At 37.5% G+C, this 13,821-nt stretch overlaps 1 protein-coding gene across 1 annotated transcript in view; it reads right to left on the bottom strand.

Annotated features, from left to right (window-relative positions):
- The window catches only part of PCCA (propionyl-CoA carboxylase subunit alpha), a gene marked incomplete at its 3' end in the record, with an annotated part of 260,224 nt that overhangs the window by 138,896 nt on the left and 107,507 nt on the right, over positions 1-13,821 (bottom strand). The window contains exons 12-14 of the mRNA XM_027880315.1: positions 13,534-13,684; positions 3,709-3,852; positions 2,088-2,162 (exon numbers count right to left, since the gene is read on the bottom strand). Coding sequence (XP_027736116.1) covers positions 2,088-2,162; positions 3,709-3,852; positions 13,534-13,684 — 370 coding nt within the window. The remainder of the gene's footprint in view (positions 1-2,087; positions 2,163-3,708; positions 3,853-13,533; positions 13,685-13,821) is intronic.

The following is a 13,821-nucleotide window of genomic DNA, read 5'->3' as shown; positions in this document are numbered from 1 at the left end:
AAGTTCTGAAGAAACTACAGACTACATAACAGAAAAACAGCCAGGATGTTCCTCTCTCTGGCTAAGCAACAGCCCTCGCCAGCCACGTACACCAGTTTCACCAGCATGAGCAGCTGACACATAGGCACAGGTAAACAATCAGAGCTAACTGGAGACAGAGAAGAAATGAATCGCAAATACATTTGGCAATACACTATCTATAAGCTGAACTCACTGTGACACACCACAAGTCTCCACTAATTTTTCTCAAGCTAAACTGTTGACAATTGTAAAATCTAAAGTGCAGAAAGTAAACACTGTGGCACAAGGGGCCTCTACCACTGAACTTTTTCAGTCATTTTAATTTTGTTCTTAGCAGCATGATATTCTCAGGAGAGAAATTAGTTCCACAGTGGCAGAAATGTATGCATTAAGACACCAAATCATGAGTGTCTATATAAAAATAGTTGCTCTATTTTTAATACAACAGTAGAAGAGGAAGAGAACAGCCTATACACTCCACATGAGCTCCTCAAACCATTGCTCTGAAGCCTCTAGTGTAATTAAAATCTCTTTCTTTGGTACCACGATGGACCACGAGAAGCAATCAGGCATCTCCCACCCTTCATTTTCAATTCACCTCTCCCCCTAAGCACAACTCCCAGCCCACCCCGTCTACCTGACAAGTGACAGCCCAATCTGATTAAATGCTTGCAAGGGAGGGGACTTATGGGCCTCCATGACAGGCCAAAAGTGATCACCATGGAGATACATAATTACAGCTGTCAACGCATCTACTGTCCTGCTGGCATCAATTTGATTGCTCCCAGCAATAATGATAGACAAAGCTTAGTGTGCACTCTCCTACACCCAATCACTTTATCTATTCCGTGGTCCATTTAGCTGACATGCAACATTCACACAAGCAAATAACAGCAGTAAGCAGAACATTTAAGGCATTTTAATTGTTTTTCCTTTGTATGGATAGCTTACAAGCGCAAATGTTATTACATAAAACTCCTGCTGCAGCATTAATTGAAGAAAGATTTGGTGGGACAAAGACTGTAGGGGGTATAGTTTGTCCATTATCACTTGTACTTTCAACAGGTCTCACGTTTGGAAAATTGCAAATTGCAAAAACTTGCAAGGGCAAAATGTTTGACATCCTGTTAGCTATTACAACATGGTGAAAACTTCTAACAACCACTGGAGTATTCATTATAAATTCTTATTAAATACACTCTTTATTTCATTAAAAAGAAGTTTAGATACATCCAATGATACCTTTTTCCCTCATCTCCTCTTTAAGAGTACATAATGGCTTTTAGATCTTCGCAATTTTTTTCTGCTTTCGGACTTTGAACACAGCATGAAGCCTTAAAGACCAGAAAGGGTCAGGTCCCTTTGGAAAGTACATGGGCAAAAACAATTCAGAAAGCAAAATAAATCATATATCCAATAACATCTCCACATTTGAGATTCCTCCTGTAATCTTTAACTATTTTCCGTGCAAGCAATCAGACTGAGTAATTGTATTCACAGATGGTACAATCTCATCATTCCACTAACTGACATAGTGTCATGTATATGTGCACTTAGACTACCTTGATTTTACAGACAGGCCTTTAAACATAGCACAAAACATTGTTTGTTCAACAGCTATTCCATATAGTTAGACTGTATCCTGAAACACGTAATAACCACTGCATGAAACTCATCTTTAACATTTACAAAGCTAAACAAAAAGCACTGGCAGCTTCTCGCCGGTGTCCCCCGTTCTCTATGCTTAAAGAACTGACTCAATATTTCACTGTCCTTTCAAATGGCCACAGTATTTTTACTAAAACTGTGTTTGAAAGTTATAGAACAAATTATTTCAACACATAATGATTTCTTGTTACACCCAATTTGAATATTTTCAACTAAGTTTGGAACTCCACGGTTTTAAGCAGTTTTTCAGACTGAACAAATCAGTTTTGCTATGTCCTATCCCCTCTCCGGCAAAAAGCTGGAAAAAGAGCCTGATTTACAAAGCCACTGAGTGTTTACAGTGTCTGCCCATAAGAGAGAAACTCAGCACCTATGAAAACCAGAACTGAGTTACTTACACTTGGCACATGCAATGGTTCCTGATACTGAGACAGTTTACCAATGGATGGCAGGCCAAAAGATTTGTAGGGGTCCTGAAATAAAATTCAACAGGACAAAGCATTAAGCTTTTACAGATGTGGAGCAGATAATGTTGAAAAGCTTGAAGTCTAACAAAAACTGCTACTGGAATGACTTGGTTTTCTTCCCCAGAATTACTTGTGTTGAAGAATATTTCTTCATCCATCTGTCCCTGCAACTCCAAACAGAAATGGAAGCATATAAATTCTCTTGCATCAGTCAAAAAGCATGAAAGAAGTGCTCTGCACACAGTTATAGTACACCACTACAACAAAAGACGAAAAGATGACGTTTTCATTAGCTACACGGTGCCTTGGAAGAAGGACGGTTAAGTATTCAGAATGGTGGGGTGGAGAAGAGATAAAAAAATTTCAGAGATAAAAAGGGACATTAGAAATTCAATAATCTTAAGAAATCAAACCAATCTTTATGCCTTTGGAAATCTCCTACGCAATGCAACATCATTTTAACATATAAATGCAACGTTATTTTAACATATAAACTTAATAGGACAACAAATAAATATATGGCCTGCAGAATTACCAAATTCATGGCAACGTAGTTGGATTCATTACTTCTAAATATGAGGGGATCCAGGTTGAACAAAATAAAAAGGACCCAAGCACCAATTACTCCAGGGTAAAGTCTACTAATACTCAGACCAGCTTCCATGCCAATCGCAGGGCAAATATTTATTCTTTATCAAAATAGTTTGCACAACTTGTAATCAGTAGAGCAAGTTGAAAGATTATGTGCCTGTCACAAAGGGGGGCAGTTGGGGAAGTAAAATAAGATGCTCTAGGTCAGAAAAGTCACAATCGTTAAGCAAGAAGAAACATCTGAAGATGCCGAATTACTTTTAAAAAGGACAGTTACCTAAAATGTTCCTGAAACAAAATTAAGAAAGCTAGGCATTATTTTCCAGGCTCCATCCCTGGTAGTGTTCAAGGCCTAAACATTTGACTGAAAATGGGTATTAAATTTTTGTAAGTTTATTTAAGATGAGACAGAGAGTCACATCATAATTATAAAGTTATTGTTTTGGAATGTACTTTGAAAGTTTGACCTATTATAACCTGTAGTTTCAGCAGATGTGTAGCTTGCTTTTCAACAACCTTTCACAAAGTTTTAGTAAAACAACAAAAATTATGTAAGACCTTGAATTTCAACTGACTTTTTAAGTCAACAAGTTTCGGATTTCAGTCAAAAGATTTCACAAACCTGGAAACAGTAGTTAACCATAGGAAATAACTCCAGCAATGCATCATTAAATGTAAACAGAACATATAGGTTTATTTCTAATGACATTTACTCACTTAGCTCTTTTACCATCGTTAATTTCGATTATCAGAAGAAAAGCTCTGCAGAAATACACACCATATTCTTATATAAAAAATAACTCTACAATTCTACAAAACCTCATTAACCATTCATGTTACGTGCTCTAAATCATGACTTTCATATGATATTCCTTGACTTCACCTTGGCATCTATCCACACCTGGGTATTATTACGCCACAATTCAACCACCTACCCTCCTCCCCATTACCACTCATTTACCTCAGCATAAACTCGACATTCAACCGCCCAGCCGTTGATGGGAATATCAGCCTGTTTGTGCCTGAGAGGGTAACCCTTAGCAACACGGATCATTTCTTGGACTAAGTCCAGGCCGGTAATGCATTCTGTGACGGGATGTTCAACCTGTAAGGTCAAGAACTGTCAGTCAGTAGGTAACAAAAAACAACAACAACAAAAAAAAAGCCTCTCTGTAAACAAACATATAAACAAGAAATTTGACCAGTCAAAGAACAGACATAGAATATGCTTATGTTTTGTTCTTTTTCCCCAAAAAAATTCTGCTTCAACTCCAGCAACCACCATCTTTGCAGGAGAAGGGGGGAAAAAAAAAAAAAAAAAAAAGGAGAAAAAAAATTGGTAACTATAAAAGGAAAACTAGAAAGGTCACCTAGAAGGATTCAGGAGTTTGCAGGTTTTTGGGTTGGGGATTTTTTTTCATTTGTTTTACAAATTCAAATGCAGCTGGTGATGATGAGGTAATTTTTCTTTGTTTAGACGCTTTTCCTATTCAATTTTGTTTTGAAGAGACTCACACTGTAGCCATAATAGTATTTTAACTGAAAATCTCAAAGTAGCTAATAATCAACCCATTCTGCTACACTTAACATGGCACAAACAGGAGCCACTTACAATTTTCCATAGAACTAGCCTACCCTAAATCTCACCCATTCGCCTGCTTTCACTAACCTGTCCTGACAAGCAACCAGATTAGCGTAATCTTGCATCAGCGCAGTGTAGCAGAAATGAGCAGATGGATCCTTCAATTTTTTTTTCCCCTCCAGACTTATCTGTTTAGTGCTTAGCATGCACAATAGCTGGGCTGGACCAGCAGAGTCGCTCTGCGCTCTCAGCAAATTGCCGCTAACGGCTTTGGATGATGCTGCCATGGGAATACCCGTCATTCACACTCACCCAGGATGTGCGTACAAGCATGCACACATGTGTGCGCATATGCACATGCACACACACTTCTTCCTTCAAATGGGAATACAAATTAATACCTCGATTAACTTTAAAAAAACCTTTAATTAGCCATAGGACAAAAAAAAAGCACCCGAAGACAAGAGGGCCCATCCAATAGACCAAGTAAAAGGTAGGCAAGCTAAAAGCATGTTCTTCTCACAAAAAAGAGCTGTAAGACTTTCCATGCAGAAATTATGACAGAACTGCCATTTTTATTATAAAATCTTTGTGCTCCAAGGGCCAAAACACCTCAAGAAAACACGTTTCACAAATCTTTCTCTATCATGAGATGTCATACTACGTTGCTTTTCTGACACAAGGTCACTGACCAAAAAACTTTGTCTTTCTTCCTTAAAGTATATGAGTATTAAGGAAAACATTTAGTCATTAGAATAATATTGTGGCTTATCAGAACATGTAGATGCTTCGGTCTTTAAGAAAAAAAAGCTTTGTAAAAATAAACAGATGGCATCCATAATTAGCCCTGTGTGTGCTGTGAGTTTGCTTAGAGTTTCAACAACATTTTAAGACGTTTTGACATAATTTTAATGACAAATCATCGCTGAAACAAGCACCTATTCTTTGAAGGACAAAAGTGACATTGAAATGGGAATCTGATTATACAGTTTAAGGATATACCTTTGGGATTCAATCTTGATTCTACCTAACACATGATACTCTCCAGCATGTCAAGCCTAATAACAGTATTTTGAGAAACTATGAAACATCTCAGTGTCTATCCTGCAGTGTTAAATTGAAGCAATTCAATTTCTATTAAGACTTGAAGTTTCTATTAAAACTCCCTAAGTTTTAATAGAAAGTTACTTATCACACATTCATATTTGGACAACTGAACTTACTTTCTTATTTTGGAATATAAGTTTTTAAAAGTTACCTTTAGAGTTAAGAACAGGTTTGGAATTTTAACATTCCAGATAATTAAAATACTTTTTATTTTTCCAAAGACATTTGCATTATTTAGTTATACTGTCATTTTTCTTGGATAGCAATTGGCATTCCAGATTCAATAGCTTCATTGTTGTTTTCAGTTTTATTGTTGATGATCAAAATAAGATGGAATGTTTCTGGAAAGAAAAATATTTTTGTTGTTTGGTTCTTACGACTCACAAACATTTACTTAATCCATTCTTCAATACAGATCTTTGACTTGGTCAATATTTTCTTCTATTTCTTCAAAATACTCCCTTTGTGTCTCCACACAAAACAGCATTCAGAAAACATGTATAGGAAAATTTTTGAAGGTTTGTTTTTTGTTTGTTTTGGTTTGGGTTTTTTTTAGGGGTGGGGAGAAGTTGTTCTGCTTTCTTTTAGGACTCTGCTTCAAGTAGCACTGTTTAGGTATAACGTAGGCAGTTCCAATCATATCACTAATTTGGGGGTACCAAATACATTTTAAATATATTTTAGCATTCATTAAGACCACCAGATGACCCAAACAGGGTAGAAAAGAACTTTAACCTTGACATTCTAAGTTGACTTATTTGTAACTTTAACCTTCCAGTGAGGTGCACAACTCACACTGCACTTCTTTCAGCATTTGCAGTTTACTTTCAGCAAGGGGAGGGCAGGAGGGGGTCAGTACTTTTAGCATTCTACAGAATATGCTTCAGCACAAAGTACCAAAGGACACTAACAAAGCAGTAATGCCGTATCTTGGTTCAACAAACATATTGCAATGAGGTTTTGGAGTTGCAAGAATCCACCTACAGAGAGACACAAGCTCTAAGCTTTTACAAAGCAAGGAAGGACAGAGGCAGGTAAAGTGAAAAGACTAAACCCCTTTTCTACTTCCACCCAAAAAAAAAAAAGGACACAGACATCCACATTCTCTGCCTGCAAAAGCTTTACAACTGTCACAGCTACCCTACACAACTAAGCTAATTGTATCTGTTTTAAAATCACTCTTAAAAACTAGGCTTCAACCACTTTCCTCTTTTACTTTTCAGCCTTCTACTTTTGCCTGCCTGTTGTATTTTCTTCTATCATTTTACGCTGTACCCCTTCTCCAGCAACAGCATTTCTTGCCACTTTATGGATTCTACGTCAAGTTCTAAATTTTTGAATAGGTGAATGCAAGTATGCTCACAAACAGAGATGAATCACACTCAACTGATCCACTCCTTTAGCTTTAGGCCAAACTCAGATTTGCAGTCAGCTGATCCAAGATGCTGTCAGTGAAGGCCCAGTCAATGGACTGTGGTTATACGAAAGTGGGTAAATTCATACACTGCCATTGTCCCATAAAGGGCAAAACCAGACATGTCTGTGTCAAGGCAGCTGTACTTTATTCTATATAGGACAAGCAATAAAATTGATCAGCAATAACTCCCAATTAATTAGCTGCCAAAAGTAACACCTTTACTATCAGTTCCTTTACTTACACCAAATCCAAGTCATCATTTCAATGCACTTAAGCATGATACGTGCCTCTTTATAAAGTCTTACTCCCCACTTTCTGTGATAAAAACACACAGACATCATCACTACTTCTGTAAATCGTCACTTATATTCCTGCTTTGAAGTCCACAAAGCTTTACCTGCTGTGGTCAGCAACAGCTATACACAGTAAAGTGAAAGCGCTGTCCCTCCATGGACCTGCTGGATCTGCTCTTCTTCAGACATCTGACAGTAACCAGATTTCCTGAGAGAATGCAAGTTTCTTTGCTTCACTAACCTCTTCCTGTATATACAACAAGAGACACTAGTGGCAAAGCCCATCAGAAAACAATAACTAAGTCCCAGTTTATATATGGTGAAGTAGAAACAAAAGAGAAGGCAAAACCTACCAACGTCACAGTCCAGTTAGCATCCATCACCAGAACAGTATGGAAAGGCTGCTAATTCTCCTCCTGTTCTGTGACTGACAGCAATCTTAAAGCTTTACCATAGTGGGGTTCATCCACAGCTACAAAAACAATCATGTGTTTTTTATGGACAGTTGGAGCTAAAAGTTAAATTAGCAATGACTGCTCCCCTTATATTCAGGGGAATAATTTCAGGACACATTTTTCTCAAGACTATCAAGGTACTCAGATCTAATAGCAAACACTTCTGTACACTCTCACAGACAGCTCTTGCCCCTCTGTGTATAAGGCATCAAGTTACTCACACACCAGTTGGAGCATTCAAGCACACCACATCAGCCAAGAAAATCTAAATTTCAGTAGACTTAAAACTATAGCCTATGTCACCCCTACTACTGTAAGTCCCTAGATGGTGTCACATATCCCTTTACATTCAGATAAATAATCTCAAAACTAACTTTCAACATACACCTCAGTTTCCAGGAAATGTGATTCACCTGGAGTCCCACAGGTTTTGCTGCTGCAGCCAAATCCAGTATCAACTGACCCAAACACACCAACGTACAGATGCTTCTCAACCCCCCGTATTTCAGTAAGCCTGGTTTCTATTTCAGAGAACTGAAGAGCAACAGAGGTGCACACATGTTCTGCTCTTCAGGCATGCCAGCTTCCTGACTACTGTGAGCAGGAACACTCTGGGGTCACATCTTTCTGCAAAACAGTTCACATGTATACGGGGTTCAGCAGCACACAGCAAAAAAACAGCTTTTCATAAAGGCTGCTGAAGAACAGACAATGACTGGATTAACGTATAGAATGAATGGAAAGTACACAGGAATATTTAACAGGCAAACTCCTATGTTGTCCTCTTCTATAGACACAGTATAGAACAACATGCGTTGTTTGTTTTCTGATTTATTAGTATGTGATCAAACAACTGAAGGCAACCAGAACTACAAAAGTTTCCACCAGCTGAGACGCTTGGGTTTCCCAAGTAATATGTAGAAATAAGAACTAATACACAAACATTCGGTACCAACTAATTTTTTTATCACAGCATTAACTCTGGAAAAATGTTTAATCTACCTCCTCATAAGAAGTTATCCAAGTTATCTTCCAATATCTTTAATTTTTCTTTGCAAGGATTTGTTTCTACACTGTATGGGACAGATGCAGCTTTCACAGCCTATGAATTCTGAATCTGCCCTTTCCATGTTTTAAATGAATTGCACACACTTTAGATCAACAAGTTAATTATCTCACAATTTCAACATAACTAACTTTCTCAATTAATATCCTGCACTTCATAAAAAATTTCTTTCAATTCAGTAGTTCTACACCATTTCCTTTCCGCTACATAATCCGTGTAAAAAAATAAAGATACTTTCATCCACAAAACTTATACTTTCTTTCCCAAAAATACAATTCTTTCTTTTACTGTGTTTAACAGCAGTATTAAATCCTTCTCAGACCACTTCATTTGAGGTGGTTTTGGTCACACTGCAGCTATTCTTGGTTTTGCTTTATATCAAATTCACCAAAGCAAGGAAACTAATGTACTCTTTGAAGAATTACATTTTGTTTCTTTAGTTAATAAAAATGGAAGGGTCTCTCCTCTTTCTCTACTTTTTTTGATAGTATTTTATGATAGTTACATGGCAATGTGTCTCTAAGATATCACTACATGCCCTGGCAGCACTGTTAATGGCATCTTTCAGATTCAATGACTTACACAAACAATGTTGTTCTCTTCTGTCAACAACAATTAGCAATGCTTTTCTGTAGTTCTTTCGGGAAGCCTGAAAAGCAGACAACCAGTAGCTACATAATGGAAGTTGCATTAGAAGGCAAGAACGTGGCAAAAATCTGGTTAACTGTTGTCGGCTGACCCTCTTGTGTGAAACAGTGTTGTTTGGCAGCAAAATCACCTTTTCTTTCGGTTCTAAAAATGGCCATGAACAGCTGGTATAAACTGTGTGCAGAATGGATTCTGGTGGGCTTAGGAGATTGGTAATGGGATAAGAGACCTTTCACCTTTAGGTCAGTAGTTCAAATTCAGTCCAGGTTAGCAGCAATTGAAAGTCTTTACCATCTGACACTGTTCGTTAGCCTATTTAAAATGACTGAAGCTAAGTGTCACAGTAAAACACGATAATAGTAACAAGAAATATGAAAAGTCTCAGCACAAACAGTTGCTTGAGACTTTACTTCAAAATCCCACCATTAAGACTTTGTAGAAATCTACTCCTCTAACTCCTGACAGCCCCTTTCACTGCTCCCATACTCCTGCTCACCTATCACAATTCATCCTGCAGGCAGCGACACACACCAAGACAGCTCCCCATCCCCATGGGTCTGCTACAGACACCAAAGTCACCACCTCTCTGTGGTTTTAGCTGGCAGTCCAGACTCAGCTCATTCCTTTGCTATTTGTATTTTGCTGCTACTGTTTACATAGTGTAGCTGCAACATTTTCCAGCACTTCTCTCCTCTAAGCAAACGTGCAGCAGGTGACTCTTGACAAGCAACAGAATACAGATACCATTAAGAGGCTGTAGAACCAGGAGTTTATAAGCAGCAGAGCTCCAGTCAATCAGCAACAGGATTTCTACATACTTCTAGAGCTTTGACAACTATGCTTTTTATACTTTCATGAGTGGACAAACAGGAAGCAGAAAGAGACATGTTGCACATAAAAATTCTTCACATCTTTCAGACGAGGCACTGGCAGTTTTGTACAAAGCTCTAGAATATATAATTTTCCAGGGCTCAGTAAAATCTGCTGAAAACCCTTAAAGTGATAATAAATAAAAATCTTAACACTGGATAATGTTTAATGGGTGTATGGAGGGTTATTTACCTTCACTTTATGCTTAGAATCAAATTACTTTAAAAGAACTTAAAACATTTACATAAAATAAATACTCTCACAATAACTAACTGTAAACTAAAACACAGATATGCCATTTGCTTTCAATAAGTCTCTTACAAGTATATCAGATTATTCCGCAAAGTTAATTTTTATTCCCTAAAAAGTTATTGCAAAAAATAATCCAACTGTCACATGAAGAGAAAACACACACGTATTAACAGATATCCTTTAAGTACAGACGATACACTCTCTTCCTATAAATTCCAGGAGTAACATCTCTAACCTTCCAGCAAAGAGCAGAAGAAACTTTTCTAGTGAAGGCCAGCACTTCTGATGGTAACTTGATGAAAAGAATTTGATATAACTTGGAAGCTAGAAAGATTATCAATCTAAGTGGTCAGAAAATTTTTATTTATTGCAAAGCTCATTTAGTTCTTTTGGACTATGACTGCCCTTGATTAGGCTGATGGCAAAGGCAAAACACCACAGTGTGAACAGCTATAAAAAAAAATAATCATATATTCAATATCTAATCTGCCTCAATTTTAACAGTGAACAGTGGTTTTCTGTCTGAAAACCACTCCAAAAGTGCCCTAAATGACAGCATACAGAAGTTCTCTGGTAGCTGCTAGGGTAGACATCCCTGTGCTCTCTTGCGAAAAGAAAGAATAACTAGTTTTGCTATGCAGTTATCCAATCTCAAGTCTCATCAGCTAGCATCCGAAAGATGACAGAAAAGCAGAAGCAACAAAAAGAACATTGCCAACAGTGAAGAATAAGTCATTCTAGCTGAGTCACTTAGAGGGAGTAAAACATCTGCAACAAATTTATGTAGCATACAAGAAATACGATAGAGTTGATTCACCAAATTTTTTCGTTTTCTTATCTCATATAGTACTGCAGCAACACTTAAAACAAAAATTAAATAAAATATAAACTTCAAGCAAAGTGCTATTTATAACCTTTTTTGCATGAGCATTTAACAGAAAAGGTATATTCCCAAAGAGTTCCCCAAAAAGACAGTCAAGTAACTATACAACTCTTGGTTACTGCAGAATAATTTACCAAAACACTGAAAGGCATCTGACACATACACCAAAGGGAAGGAGGGGAGAAATCAGCCAGCAATGCAAAGTATTGGTCACAAATTAGTTAGCAAGTATATTCTGAAATATGTATCTCAAGTAAAAATTCTACAGTGATCTGATCAGAGACTGCTGAAACATTAAAACAGACACAGAAAATTGCATAATTTAGTAGACTCATTCTGATGATGCTGGCAGGTAGCTGTGTCTAACGCACACTGACAAAGACCTTAAGAACAGCATTTATGGATCAGATACCCATCATTTTAGGAAGTTCTTCCAGCTGTGGAGTGCTCAGTAAGAAAAAGGCAAGTCAGTCTGTTAGCCACTGATCACAGGAGATGCTAAAGGAAAATAAAGACTGAACAATACAGGGACAACCAGAGACTAGTCAGACTCAAGCTCAATTGCTAATTAGAGACAATGCACAGTCAAGATAGAGGAAATACAGAATATCTAAACAAGTAGTGTAATTTAAGATTAGAAAATTTCTTCAAAGGTTTGAAAGAATAAGTTTGCTATTATAGGGGACTGTCAAACTGCTTAGGTTGTATTTCAAAAAGAGTCTTTAAAGTCCTTAATGATGAAACTGTGAAAGCTTTCTTACTACATATGTGGAGACCTCTACAACTAAGCAAGTTAGAGGTTTGGGACTACAAACTCCACTGGGTATTGCAGGGGGAACACAACACAAAACCAGCAAAGATAACATCTTAAAAACAAATCACAAAAAGGAGTCCAAGGATATTCCATCACTAGTTCCATTTAGAAACCAATGGACAGTCATATACTACAGCAAGGAAATGGTTTTGAAGTTCTAGTGGATTATGCAGAAAACCATAAATTAATTTTCTTCTGTGTAAACAAGACCGTGGAGTTACTAAAAAGCATTGGCTCAAAACCGACAAGAGTGGGAAATGTGTAAAGAATATGACCAAAGAGACAGAATTCTTTGTAATATTTTAATGAACTACACATTGCCATTAAACACCACCCTCTTTAAGCGAATCTATGGTAGCCCTGATAGTTCTGAGCTATGGTCGTGTGAAGTGACTGTCACAGCTAATTCCAAAAACACTGCTGTCCTGCAAGGCAATAAAAATTTTACCAGCAGCCTTCCCCTGGCACAGAAGATTGCAACCCCCCCAAATTCTCTCCAACTTCTTTCACTGAAGCATAAACTTACTTAAATTAGAAATGTACCCAATTATTATAAAGTCATGCAAAGATATCAGATTCACGAGGATCTCTTTACACTCCATCACTGCCCATGTGAACACGCAACAGGCGGGACACAGCACTAATGTAGCTAAACCAGAATGAGATGCTAATCAAACTGTTGCTTGATTCCACATTTCAGTCTTTTGGGTGTTATTTAAAGTGAAAAAAGGAGGCTAAAGACAATAGAATGTGCCAGTTTTCTTCCCTGTGACCACAAATGCATCACAACAGTCAAATTAGAGGTAGTAGGGGTTTTCCATAAAACACTGTTTGTCCATTCACTTGCAGTGTACATTACAACAGCTACTACTGACTACATGAGTTGTCAAAAAATCCTACACCATGTCAGCATGCTTCTTACACAATTGCATTCCAGTCACAATTTCAATCATATGCAGATTGCTGGTGTTTTTATTGCCGATATACACATACAGTTTCAATCACCCTCCTAGAGAAACTCAGCAAGTGATCATCAAAGTATAAAAATAAGAAAGAAACTTCAGGGACCAGAGGAGAGAAGTCTCAGAGTACAGTGGCTAACCACTTACTGTGAACTCACAGTAGCACTTAACAATGACCTCTTGCAAGGTCTTTAGGTCAAGTGTAACAAAGAGTAAAAGCTCTGAACACTTACTTGAGTGCTGTGCAAGGGCTCACTGCTGCAAAGTCTTTTATAGGCAGCCTTATTTGAGTGTGTACATCTTTTAAGTTCAGTGGGAAGTGCATCAAGATACTTATGTTTAAGTCTTTGCAGGAGCAGACCCCTAAGTATGGGAGGAGGTTATGGTCTGTTTATTTAAATAACACTTTTCTGAATCTGAAGAGTTGTTTTTCTTACCTGAAGTCTAGTATTCATTTCCAAGAAGTAGAAATTCTTACTGGAGTCCACAAGGAATTCTACTGTTCCAGCAGAGGAATACTTTACTGCTTTGGCAAGAGCTACTGCTTGTTCTCCCATTGCTCTTCGAGTTTCAGGGTCTAGAAAAGTGCTACAATACAGAAACAATGCCTTTCTGTAGTTAAAAACAATAATTATTATTCAGTCATTTCATCTTCTGCTTAAACTAGGGACAAAAGAGGACAGAATCATTATTTCAGTTATGAAAATGTGTCAGGACCGTCAAAT

This window comes from Empidonax traillii, unplaced genomic scaffold (assembly GCF_003031625.1).
Source record: "Empidonax traillii isolate 1590-97213 ecotype Southwest subspecies unplaced genomic scaffold, ASM303162v1 scaffold68:size1967880, whole genome shotgun sequence".
Taxonomy (NCBI): Eukaryota; Metazoa; Chordata; class Aves; order Passeriformes; family Tyrannidae; genus Empidonax; species Empidonax traillii.
Note: the sequence above shows the minus strand (reverse complement) of the source record. Positions and strands in the feature narration are given on the sequence as shown.